Source organism: Pseudopipra pipra, chromosome 2 (genome assembly GCF_036250125.1).
Source record: "Pseudopipra pipra isolate bDixPip1 chromosome 2, bDixPip1.hap1, whole genome shotgun sequence".
NCBI lineage: Eukaryota > Metazoa > Chordata > Aves > Passeriformes > Pipridae > Pseudopipra > Pseudopipra pipra.
In genome coordinates this window covers 68498032-68511031 of record NC_087550.1, presented here as the reverse complement: position 1 = coordinate 68511031, position 13000 = coordinate 68498032, and the positions used below count along the sequence as shown (strand labels likewise).

The following is a 13000-nucleotide window of genomic DNA, read 5'->3' as shown; positions in this document are numbered from 1 at the left end:
GACTTGTATAAGTATTTTCATATATATGTATTCTATAAATTTTGTGGAAATACAGCAGGAATTTTGTATAACCCCATTTAAGAAGGTTATTCCTACCTCTAAAAAGGAATCGTCACTGGTTTCCCCATGGTTTATTGGAAATGGCTTGCGCCCATCTGTTGAAAGACAAAGCACGATTGAACAGCACATTTATAAGATGATAAAAGCTTCATTTTTCCAGTTAAAACTATTTGAACACATTTTTTGTACTTCACTTTCAAAAATGCTATCTTATTTTTCATAAAGGTATCACACATGCAGCTAGCTTTTATCTCTCCTCCACTGCTGACTGCTTCAACCAGTATCATTATGTACAGTCTGTTACATTAAAAAAATAATCCAAACTATGACATATTTTTTAATATTTTATTTGAAAACTTCGAGGGTGTAGGTTGCTATTGTTTTACTGCTGGTATAGTACTTCAGTTTTTCCAGTAGAGTAGAAAAATTTCACCTACGCTTGATGGATTTACTCAGACAGACAGCTGTACATCTGTGGTCTTTGACAGCTGTGAGCAGGGACTCCGTGACAGAACCGAGCAACAAACCTACCAGTTTGAAGAGTCTGGCATATCTGAAACGTTTCTCTCATTTAAAATAAATTTGCAAACAAGCCCAGTAGCTCTAAGTATTATGTACTTTCATAGCATTTAAAAAGGGTTGCTGTAGTTATTTTTTTCCTCCCATTTGCAATATAATAATGCTATCATTATCATCATTTGAAAAATAATTTCATTCATAGAAATATGTTTAAGGTTACTTTCAAAGAGTTAACAGTATGAAAACATATGTCAGGGTATCCTCAGTATTTGCTAGACCAAAATGCCTTTTGGTTCTGTCCTCCCTGTAAAAGACCTTTCCCTCTCCAAAGATGCCATCAAAGTTGACAATACTTCCAAACTCCAAACTTTTGGATTTGCATGAGCAAGAGATTGTTCACTATTGTAACAACGATGACTGAAGATACAACAATGCAAAACCCTCAGAAAATGCCAGGGAAACAGAAATGAATGCTCTGAATTGCTGCAAGTTAAGTTTGATTCGATTCTTGGGGTTTTTTACATACATCTTGGCAGAACAGCATTTTAATTTCATGTGACTATAAATAACGTGTTTTCTATGGCAAAAACATCACAAGCATTTAGCATCCATGTGCTTCCTTAGCATTTTCTGCCTTCCAAAGCCCACATACTGCCCACAGTGACTGAAGCCAGTGAATCAACTGAAAAACCTTCTCCCATTTTCCTACTTTTAAGTTTATTTTTTTTGCTTCCTTCCGCTGGTACAAAAAGAAGTTATTTTAAGAACAAAAATATAGTACTACTGGTGTTCCACTGTACAGCAGAGCTAAATGCCTCTTCTTTTTCTATTTTTTTTTAATTTTAAGAAAAAAATTCAAATGGCTTTTATCTTGCATCATACCTACAGAAAATAGCTAAACATGGTCATCATAGTATGTAGTTTGCATTTTAAGCAGAGTAAATTAATAGGCAATGAAAACATATTATGGAAATAGCACACTACTGAAAGAAGAGCAAGCCATTCACCATGCCTTGAAATTTAGTCATAAAACATTTATATTGTATCCTACAGTACTTACCTTTTTGATCTAGTTCACTGACAGACACACAGGATCATAAAATACAGAAATGTTTGCCTATTGTTCATAACTAATCCCTGATAATACCCCTTAGATCAACTTAATATTAACATAAGCACTTCTGATATACCACTTATGCCCCAGACTGTGATTAGGTAAGGGCATTGCTTAATTACATGTTGATTTTCAAACGATGAAAATGTTATAACCATAAAATACTGCAAAAATTATGATAGGAAAGACCAGCGACTTTAAGACCAGTTTTTAAATGCTGATGTACTTGCTGGTTTTCTGAAGAGCCTGCAGCAAAACTGAGTTGCCCAGCAACATATTTAAGATTGGAGTCATTAGAGAATATCAGAGCAGAACTGAAGTGCTACACAATCTGAAGGGGGGAAAAAAAGCTGTAATTCAGCAAATAAAGACTGCTGTTCTACAGTGAATGGCCTAATGACCACAAAAAAGTAGAGGGAAACAAATGACCAGCCTATTACAAATGAGTTGCAGAATATTAATATCTGTTGGTAGCCTGACTACACACTTTCAGTTTAAACTGTATCATGCTACTTAATAGTACAGCTAACACTTCTAAAGCAGCATACAGTTAATTTAGTACAAGCAATGCAGGAACATAAATATAACTAGTTTCCTCTGAAATTTTGAGTGTTCATCAATTTTTTCTTCCTTCCTGTCCTTATAAATGATAACAGAAGTTTTGAGGCAGTCTAGTATTCTGTATCATTTTATCTTAATAGGAGGGAGTTGAGGGAAAGAGAACCAAAAAGAAAAAAAATAAGGGGAAGAAGGCTGCAATTGTTTGACAGAAACCCCCAGACCCTAAGATGCAGCTGAAAAGAACCTCAGCCTTATATAACATCAAGAAATCTCTCCTAAACTTTGACAGTTAACAGCATCACTATTTGCATTTGTTTCAAACAAATGGAGAGGGCAGATAAAAAGGTGTTCTTACCCAATTCATAGAGATGACCACCTACATTAACTAAGGCAATAAAGTGAAGATCTACTTTTTCATCTATACTTGGTGCCTGCAAGACAAAACAAGAAAAAAAAGAAATTGTGTTCACTAAAACTCGTATCACAATATGGTTAATGAGCACGTATCATCATAATATGCAAAATACTTGGACAAGAGAAATTACAAATGAGTCTTGATCTATACAGAATGGCAGAAGTCAGGGCAGATCATTTTGGAATATGAAGAAGCTGCCTGCAATGCACAGACCAGTAAGAATACATGCAGTAAAATATCTGGAATTATTTCCAATTATAGCTCTACACAAAAGCTTTATTTTTCACTACTGAATTAAAAGTAGCATCAGCTCAAATACATTAACATCAAAAATAGATATTCATATAAATAGCAACTCCTTCACTAACCCATCTCCCACAATAAAGTGATGCAGGGCTCAACTCTGAAACCTGTAATATTTTAGAACTGAAAATATTCACTTGGTCAAAATATTTTTTCCTCATAAGCCAAGCACAGTTGAGTTAACCTGTTCCCTCTGCACAAGCAATCAAAAGAAACAGCTTACACATCTTAGATGGAGGAGGAAAGAAAACAACCAGAGGTGCCTAGACTGAATTTTCAAAAAGGCATCATTGTAGCTGTACCCAGAGAGGACTGAAGTGCACAACAGCACGAAGGGGCATAACATAAAAAATGATTACAGTTGGTAAAGATCTATCTAACCCAGTACTGCACTGCCAACCACAGCAAGCAAAAGTTTTTTCAGAAGAACACTGGGCATGCACAGCATAGTACTCCACCAACACACATTCCCAGCATCCACTGAGCAGTGGTTTTTGAACTTCTGAGCCAAAAGGAGCATCACCACTGTTGTGTTCAATAGCAATTGATGGTGTTAATTCCTCATCATTCTGTCCAGTCTGCACCTGAACTTCAATCCACAATTTTAAGTGATACTGTTTTGAGCGAATGGGAAAAAGCACCTCAGTTTTTCTTCATTATCAAGAATCTGACTTGTGTGAAAATACATTTCATGCCATTTTCTTTGCTGGAAACAGATTAGAGTGTAAAATGTGTTGTAGAATCTTACAATTGCATCATCTTTTCAAGACTGGGTTAAAGGTTCCTTTTTCCTGAGGTCATAAGAAAAGACTTAAAAAGATAGTATAAACTGAAGAAATTTAGCAAACAACCAAAACAATAAAGCAAAGGACAAGAAGTCACCATAAGTCCTTTAATACATCAAGAACGGCAAGGAACACAACATTAAGGAGGAACTGCCATCAGCTTACAGAATTTCTATGTAGCAAGCTCTAAATGAGAAAAATAAAAATAAAACAAAACCCCACACAATCTCCCCTCACTCTCATTTGAGAGTTACCTCCATGACCAGCTGAAGTGTGAAAGGCCCAAATACCCTGTTTCATCACTGCTTCAGAGAGCCTAAAATGGAGAAAGAACATTCCAGCCACTGAAGATGAGGCAGCTATCAAAGGGACAAGAGGACCTTCCCACCAGGACTCCAAGCAGTCTAAGTGAAATGGCCTTTAATAATTTTGTTTTACAAAGGCCAAATAGAGCCAGGGCTTAGGAAAAACAAGAACTTGGATACCCCAGTTGCAAACTTCAAAGGACCACAGGTTTTCTAACTTCCTGAAAACCACACAAGACAGTAGCTAACAACCAATGGAATCTTGTTGTTACTCCCACTGATCAACCAACTTTTTAAAGACATCTAAACCTTGGTGCTACAAAAATGTGCAGACAGGCAAAGCTGAGCATCCTTGTAAAATCCCACATTGTCATCTAATTCCCTTCGTAGGCATATGAATTCACAGATGTTCACTTATCCATTAAACCTACCAACTCAGAAATCTAGGCTTAAGGAATTTCAGGGTTAGGGGAAGACCATCCCAGTTAGTCTCACTTTAGGAAGGAAATGGCTTAGCATTTAAAAGCTGAACATACTCTACCTGGGCTCAAAGTGACATGAAGTAGAAGAGCACAAAGTATCGCTATTTCAAAGGACTTTGACATGTTAGGATTTGACTTTGATCACATTTAGGCCAAGATATAGTTGCCCCTTTGACCATTTTGAGGGTAGGTTCTCTGTCAAATTCTAATAAACACCCTTTCTATAGAGAGACACAATTGGCATGCTTGGAATGTTGAGCCTGTATACAGAAAGAAGACAGACAAGGAAGCCATCAAAAAAAAGCATGATTAACTTTTCATAGAGTTTAGAGACAGAATCCTATAGAATCCTGCTGAGTTTTTGTACATGACTAATCTAAATAACATGCTTTCATTTCGCGACTGACACAACCCGTGAGAAATGTGTTTTTACATTTTTAATTCCCCAGCCTCAGAGGGAGAACGAAAGTACCATGCCATCATTAAAGTTTCTACCATATGTTCTAATGTAGGCATTCTCCTTCCCTTGTGATTTCTTTTCATCTAGTCTAGATGGTAGTAAAGTAGATCTTTTACATTTCTTGAAAAATTAGGATTTCAGTACTTTTGACAGAGAATTATTTGCATAATCATAAGCATAGAGGGCCTGAACAGTCATGATGACCTAAAACTTTATTTTACAAAAATCTGTTGCTTATAGCTTAGGCAAACAAGTAACTGGATTAAACTTTCCTAATGTGATCAATCTGATTCAAAATCCCCACACCTCTCCCCTCCTTAGAGATAAAAAACTAAACATATGTGTGCATGTTCACACAAACACACACACCTCCCACACGAAAAGAAGCCTAGTCAGGCCAATTTTTACTTCACTTGGAGGCTCTGGAAATCCTAACACTTGAACCAGAAGATTTTAAATTTCAAAGGAATGGAAAAAAGAGGGAATGTCAGCTCCAGGGAGATGTCTTTTATGGTCTCCTTGAAAAGCTACACCTTTGGCCAAGTTTTCAAGTTTCTAATAAAAACTGTCTGTGTGAGTGCTTAAGAGAACAAGAGAACATATCTTTAAGAAGTCTGCCTGCGCGTTTATCGCTACATAGTGTTTTTTAGAACAGTTAGAGCATCTTCTCTTGACTGTTCTTCTTGTCAAAGACCTCAGTAACACAAATATCAGTCAACTGTTCCAATGACCTGTTCCTCTGGATTTTTTCACTTAGAAGTCCACTTAGTGTGCAAAAGGAGACAGCAGATTTGAAGGACCACATGTATGTATAAACCACAAAGAAAGAGAAAGACACAGGAGTCTAAATAAGATGACTGTCTAATCAGGATTTGGAACTAACCTGTGGGATTCAAGACTCATTTTTCAAGTCTTCTGAAGTGCCATAGCACACAGTGAAGAAAATTCTTATTTTTTTTCCCATCCAGAAAAGACAGAAAGAGGACAAATACCAGCATCTTGGACAGCTTACAGAAACTTTTGTTATGGTTGCAACCTTAGTATAAGAAATAAGTTTTGGTAGTATGGGTTAGTAGACATCACTTTTCCAATTTACTTCTTCAAAAGAAAATCCATCCTGAAAAATAAAGACCAGAAGACTTAAAAGTGATTTAAAGGAGAAAAATACAGAAAGTTTAGCACTCAAAGTGATGGTTCTGAGAACATCATCTCAACTGTAATTTTTATTCAAGTAACTGAGGTAATGCTCAATGAAAATATTAGAGCATATCTTCATGAATACCCAGCCTCACATACAAAAGTGACAGCTAAGGCTGTCGTGCCCTCTAATTTTGTATACCACATTAAAAGCACTTAAATGACCGAGTCCCAGTTTTTCAGAGGATTTGACTGCCTTCTCTGCTAACCTATACATTCAAATTAAATAATAAACAATTGCTGACTGCTGTGAGAAGTCAATTTTAATTGACTTGTCTCAGGTCAATACTCGTTAGTTGATGCTATTGAAACAGAACATCTACATTCCTTCCTCTATTCTTCACTAGCAATTTCAAATTGGTAATTACAATGGTACTTTCCGAAGTTTTTACTGTATAAACAATAATCCTTCCTACTCCTTTTTGTACTGAGAAATTCCTTTAATTTTACTTTTCACTACTGCATGAAACTCTCCTCATGAACTAAAACAGTCTTCTTTCCAGTTGTTGCACTAAACTTCAGAAACTCAATGGTACACCCTGTATCACTGTTTGCTTAATCATATCAACCTGTCCAATGAAGTATAATTCTTCAAACTTATACTGGTAATGCACTTAGACCATTATCCCAATCTAAAAGAAAATATTCAATTTTCATACATTTGAAATCCTTTGTTCTTCAAATGTTGCTAAGTTAAAACAAAACTGTTTATAAAATTTGATGTGTAACCAGTTTCTTTTCCCTAAAGCTGCATTTCTGGGACAAACTCACAATTGGAAAAAAAAAAATTGTCTTCCTCTCAGGGATCTACTGAACAAGCCTCACCACATCCTGCTTAAAATTCATGAAAGACCACTCTATAAAAGCAGATTCAATGTTACATAACAGATTTCAGGAACTTCTTCCAACTAAATCTTGTACTTTTACTATTTCCTTACACTTGCTTTGGAGAGAAAGGCACAAAGCAAGAAGCCTCACAAACCAGTTTAGTAGAATGCTTTGCAATACAAGTAGTGACTGGGAAAGGAAAAAACCACCACTTGTGTTAAGTCAAGAAAATGGCATCAGGAATCTGTTGGGTTCTGGAAGAAGAGCACTAAAGACTGATACGGAAAAGACAATTTTGCAGAACCTTGAGGAATAAAAAATTTCAGATACATCCAACTGAAAAATCATGACAAAAGTAATTGCAGTCTAAGAGAAGGAAAGCCTTGGGAGTTTAAATATACAAATTCACTGACAAGGAGTTACGAGAAGCAAAAAAAAAACATATCCAAAAATGAAGTTTACACAACGTATGGTTTAGATGGAAAAAGTGATGCAATTGCTGTTGGGTAGATTAGGTGCCTGTATTTTCCATTTTGCAGCATGGAACATGCTTGGGCAAATACACCGTCTAAGACTGTGAAAGGCATTTGAATCTTGGTTGAAGTACTGCAATTAAAACAAAGACCACTGGAATGATGATCACAAGTTTAAGCAAGATTATTTCTGGCTCATTCTTACGAAACAGTGACACCTCTATTCATGCTCAATATATTGCAGTGAGTTTATGGTTTTGAAATGCTCTGGAGTTTCACAGTTGAACATGCACAGCTCAAAGTATCCCTTGCCCAGAATAATGAGTAAGAATTTCTGTGAGAAAGGTGCTGAGGGACTGTCTTGAGTGCTGGCACAAAAATGGAAAAGAAGTTCCTTTGCCTTAGTATTTTTCTGGTCTGCTGCCATGGTAGACAAGTTGTCTCAAGCTTATTACCTCTATGTCACCAACCACAGCTAGAAGATGCAAGTGTCAGGTGAGGTACAATTCCAAGCTACTGGACTAGTAGTGTCTGATTTTGAATGGGAGGACGTCAAGCAAGAAGGTGAAATTCATAGACAGGTTCTATCAAGGATCAGAGTATCTGGATACAGAATACTTACACAAACACATTCTGGATCCATAAGCAAGAGGAAGTATTCAGCAGTATGCTGCTCTAAATAGGTATTTCCTGGTTTTTCTCTTTAAAGAACAGAAACTTCAGTCTGATTTAGAAAGTAAATGTGAAAAAACAAAGAGCATGTTTTCAAATTTGAAAAGTGTAGAAAAGATTCACAGAATTAGGAAATTAGCTTGAATATAAAAGGCAGCAAAATGAAAGGCAAGCAAAGATACTAAAAGAACAGATAAGCTGGAAAAAACAAGAGAAAATGACAAGGATTCAGGAAAAGTCAACATTACTAATGAAGCAGGTTGTTACATGAGCTTAAAAATTCGCCACTTCTGCAATTTATCAGATTTGTATAGAACATTTTAGGACAGTGTTTTCGATTTTTTTCCTCCTATTGTATGTTCTTAATTCATCTGGAGACCTACTCTAAAAAGGCATATTGGTTCTGGCTGAGATGGAGTTAATTTTCCCCACAGCAGCCCTCACAGTACTGTGCTCTGCATTGGTAGCTGGAAAGGTGTTGGTAAACACCTTTGTGCTTTGGCTACTGCTGAGCAGTGCTGGCACAGTGTCAACACTGTCTCTCTAATCCCCCATCAGCAGTCTGGGGGTGGGCAAGATCTTGGGAGGGGACATAGCCGGGACAGCTGACCCAAACTGACCAAAGGGATATTCCCTGCTATCTGACATCTGCTCAGCAATAACAGCTAACAGAAAGGAGAAGGAAAAGGGGGGCAGGCATTCGTTTCTATGATATTTGTCTTCCTGACCAACTACTATGCATACTAAAGCCCTGCTTCCCAGGAAGTGGCTGGACATTGCCTGCTGATGGGAAGTAGAGAATAAACCTTTTGTTTTCCTTTGCTTTCATGTGAAGCTTTTGCTTTATTAAACTGACTTTATCTTGACACGAATTTTTTTTCCATCTTATTTTCTCTCCGCCCTGGCCTGCTGAGAAGGGGAGTGATAAAGCAGCCTGGTGGGCACCTGTATCCAAGCTCAACCACCACTGAAGTCAAGGAAAGTTTTCAAGTAGGGAAAGTGCTTTTATTTAAGGAGCATAAAGAGAGTCTCCCAGCATTAAGACTTTTCGCTCTAAATTTTGAAACAATCTACTGCCTATCTGTCAATGTTTTAGTAGTAGAAATGTATTTAGAACTACGAGAAAGTTCAACTCTATTTTAAACACAATATACAGCATGTTTTCCCCTCTCCCCCTTGAAGAGCACAGATTTCTCAATAAAAGCAATATTAAGATGCCCATATATTTCTCATAGGTTGGTCTAATACAACACTGAGACCAATTCAGCCTCTTTGTACATCTAGCAGAATGATCAGAGTTGTACTAATAATATTTGTTGATAGGACAATAAATACTACCTTGTCATTCAAATTTTAACAAGCCACCTGAGGCAGCTTTATTGCCAAAAATGCTGTCTGGTTTCTTGCATATTAAACTAATTTACATCTAAGTTGTGTGTTCTTAAATTTTCTTGGAAAGGCATGTTATACAAAAGTGTAAATATGAGAGCAATGTAGTTACCAACAGATACCAAACTATATAGTATTCAGTGATAAATCTTTACATATAGGCCTTACAATTTTAATCTGTCAGATGAAGACAGGGTCTCAGGGGATTTAAGGAGTAATATTTTAAAACTTTTCAGTGGAAAGCAGTTCTGTTTTGCCTAATACAATTGTATTGAAGGCTATTTACTTTATAATTTTTTAAAAACATTTTTAAAGCAAATGCTCACTGCCAATGGATGAGGAGTTGAATTAGACATTTTCTGAAGTAATTAAAACTCTCTACTTGTTCTCTGCTATAATCACTACAGGTTATGCTGTGACGTCCATCTTTAGATAAGTCATCATTTATTTATTGTTGAAGTAAACTCATGGTCAATTAATGCTTTCATTCTAGGCAGGCACACTCAAGCTCAAGTCTTTATCAAAAAGTCTTTTGTTAACAACAAGCTTATAAAAGTCAAATTCATAAAAGAATCCAGTTTCAAATTATAGAAATATGTCATAGAATTTTCCACGCTTTGCTAAACAACAAAATCCCCAGGTAAAATGTCAGATGTTTGTCAATGTCAATGAAATAAATATTAAATGGGGGAGGAAGAAGCATGAGTTGGACAGAACTTAACTCTGTGCTTAACTCCACGGCTCCTCAAATCTCAAGGTATTTAACTAGCTCTAAATGATAACATCAAGAATGTTCCATACTTCTGAACATTACAAGAGAGCCTGGTACTTCATAATAGTAATTATCATCCGCATGAAGAGAAAGGAGTCTGGGAAGAGGTCTCATCCTAAGATATTTATCAGGATAAAAATATAAAATCTATAAAGAAATGGAAGCATTTGACACTAATTTTTAACAGCAGTAAAACATTAAGAATTTCCACATGTGGATGGACCACCGTCAGAAATAGTTATTTCACCTCAGTAAAAGATCCATATACCTCAATGAAGAATTTCTAGTAACACAGGTGAAATGTGGTCATTATCAAAGAATGATAAATCCAAAATCAAGTCCCAATTTTGCATTTAAGACCATTCACTTCTAAGTATCAAGATTTTTTTTATATCTGTGCGCACTGAAAGTGTGATCACTCCTTAAAAGCAGGATGAAATACAACAAAATGACCCTTTCAGTTCGGTGTTTCTGTTGGTGGTCATAGGACAGTTTAGAAATATTGGTTATTCCGTGCACGTAATTTTTTTTCCAGATTTTCAAGATACATTTGTGGTCTGTGAGTGAAGAAGAAAAAAAGTATAAGCATTTGATGACAAGCTTTTTTGATTAGAATGTCTTCATCTTAAACCAGAATGTATGCCTACAAACTGGATAAAGAAACAGATGTCAACTGAGAAAGTAACCAGCCCCTTGGGATTACAGTAAACATTTTATCTTTACTGAAATACCCAGGGACCATTAAGCAAGACTTAAGAAAGAAAAGGAGACTAGGTTTAGCATAAGAGAACTTTAACCAGGTCTCAAACACAGAAGAAATCATATCACGTGACAAAGAATTAGAAGCCCCTTGGTTTAGCACATCCAAATGAAAGGCCATGAAGATGAGGTGAAAAGAAGAGGCTGGATGTGGAGCCTATGGCAAAAAAAAAAAAAAAGCCACTTTATGAAAGGCAGACTTCCTCTATGCTTTGAAAATGATTTGGCATGTGTATTGAATCAAAAATACCTGGACAGCAAAGCATGAAATGATGTACTTTTGCTGTCTGACATAGGGGAAAGGGGGGAAAAAAAAACCAGGAAGAAAGAAATCCTAAGAATGGTTGAGAAAAGACCCCAACAAAAAATGATGACTTGAAGACCGAAGTTACATGGCAGAAGGCCAGTCGTGTCAAAGTAAGAAAAGACTGAAGATGGACTACACTTACAACAGAATGAAGCCCAACAGATGGAAGGCGTATCAAGGGCCGCCAACGACGAAGACGGACTGATGGACTGGTAGCCTTTGCAGGACCTACATGATTACGTTTGGCCCAGGAGAGGGATGCAGAGTGACACAATGGAGAAGCCTTCGTTCTGCTGTGGCTAACCTGAGGCTGCGATGAGGATGGTGGTGAAGACAGCGAGGACGATGACGACTACATAAACATTAAAAAAGAACATACTTAGCCCACTTAAACTTGAAGTAACATCCCTAAAAAGGCAGCTGCAAAAATGTCCGCTATTTAGTATACTGTCCTTTAACTGCTCAAATCACAGATAATAATCAAGAGTGTGTTGAATTTGAACGAGAAGACAAAGGAACACTGAGAATAAGCAAAGACATCGTCCAAATATCAAGTTTATAATCAGATAAGCTAGAGGTTATTCACACCCAGGGAACTTTATAATATGAATACAAGTTAACTGACTCATTCAAGAGACAGACTGTTGGAAAGTGAGGAGGGAAGGGATTTAATTATCATCTCATGGAAGGAACAGTTGAAAACAGAGAATGAATCAGTTTTGTCAACAGCTACAAAAGCTGTGAGCAACAATTCTTTGGTAATTTGGGAAAACTAGGTTGTGCTACTCTGGGATTTAAAATGAATCAAGTAACTATTGTAACAGAGCCCAGAGTTTCTTTACTGTTCCACGTCTAACATAAAAGGAAAGCAAAGGAAAAGGGAAGCTTACCGTGGTGAGGTATGCAACTTCCTAAGTTTTTCACCTATTCTTCTAAAATAGCAGGCCAGTGGCAGTATTGCCATTAACACTCAGGATCCCTTTAGTATCCGTGGAAGCAGTAGGACTATGTTAAACCATTCAAATTGTTACTATTAGAAGAAAGACCACAGAAGTATTAAAAATGACTCTCAGCTCCAACTGACAAAGTTATAGTAAATATATTAAGATCAGAAAGGACCATTGTGATGATTTAGTTTTGATCTTCTGTCCCACACAGGCCACAGGACCAAATAAGTTCAAGTTTTGTTTCAGTCAGACATACTCACAAAACAAAAACAAACATTCAAGCTTAACAATTTTATTACTACTGAAAAAAAACAGAATAAAATATTCCATCAATCCTGTCTATAGCTAGAGACAGTAAGTAACGTATTCACACAGTTTACTAAATACATTTGTGCTAAATACAAAGGCAACCTTTCTAGTCCTTCTTAATGATCACATGAACATGGAAAAATGGGTTACATTAGTTCATCTGGCCACGATGTCAAATAAGGAGCTCACCTTTAGCGTATCATGATCCACTATTACTTTCCCAATGTCATCTTTAGATGACCTCCTCACCTTCTGTCAAGAAATAAAGTTTATCTTTTGTGTTAATTACACAGCTTTTATTTTTCCTCAGAAGATTACTCCTTTCTTTGAAGCTAATCTAAAG

General features: G+C 36.5%; 1 protein-coding gene across 3 annotated transcripts in view; it reads right to left on the bottom strand.

Annotated features, from left to right (window-relative positions):
* The window catches only part of UCHL3 (ubiquitin C-terminal hydrolase L3), a 41812-nt gene that overhangs the window by 2060 nt on the left and 26752 nt on the right, over window positions 1–13000 (bottom strand). For all 3 annotated transcript variants that reach the window (XM_064645899.1, XM_064645898.1, XM_064645901.1), the window contains 2 exons: window positions 2610–2685; window positions 97–155 (listed from right to left, as the gene is read on the bottom strand). In XM_064645899.1, the coding sequence (XP_064501969.1) occupies window positions 97–155; window positions 2610–2685 (135 nt within the window). The remainder of the gene's footprint in view (window positions 1–96; window positions 156–2609; window positions 2686–13000) is intronic.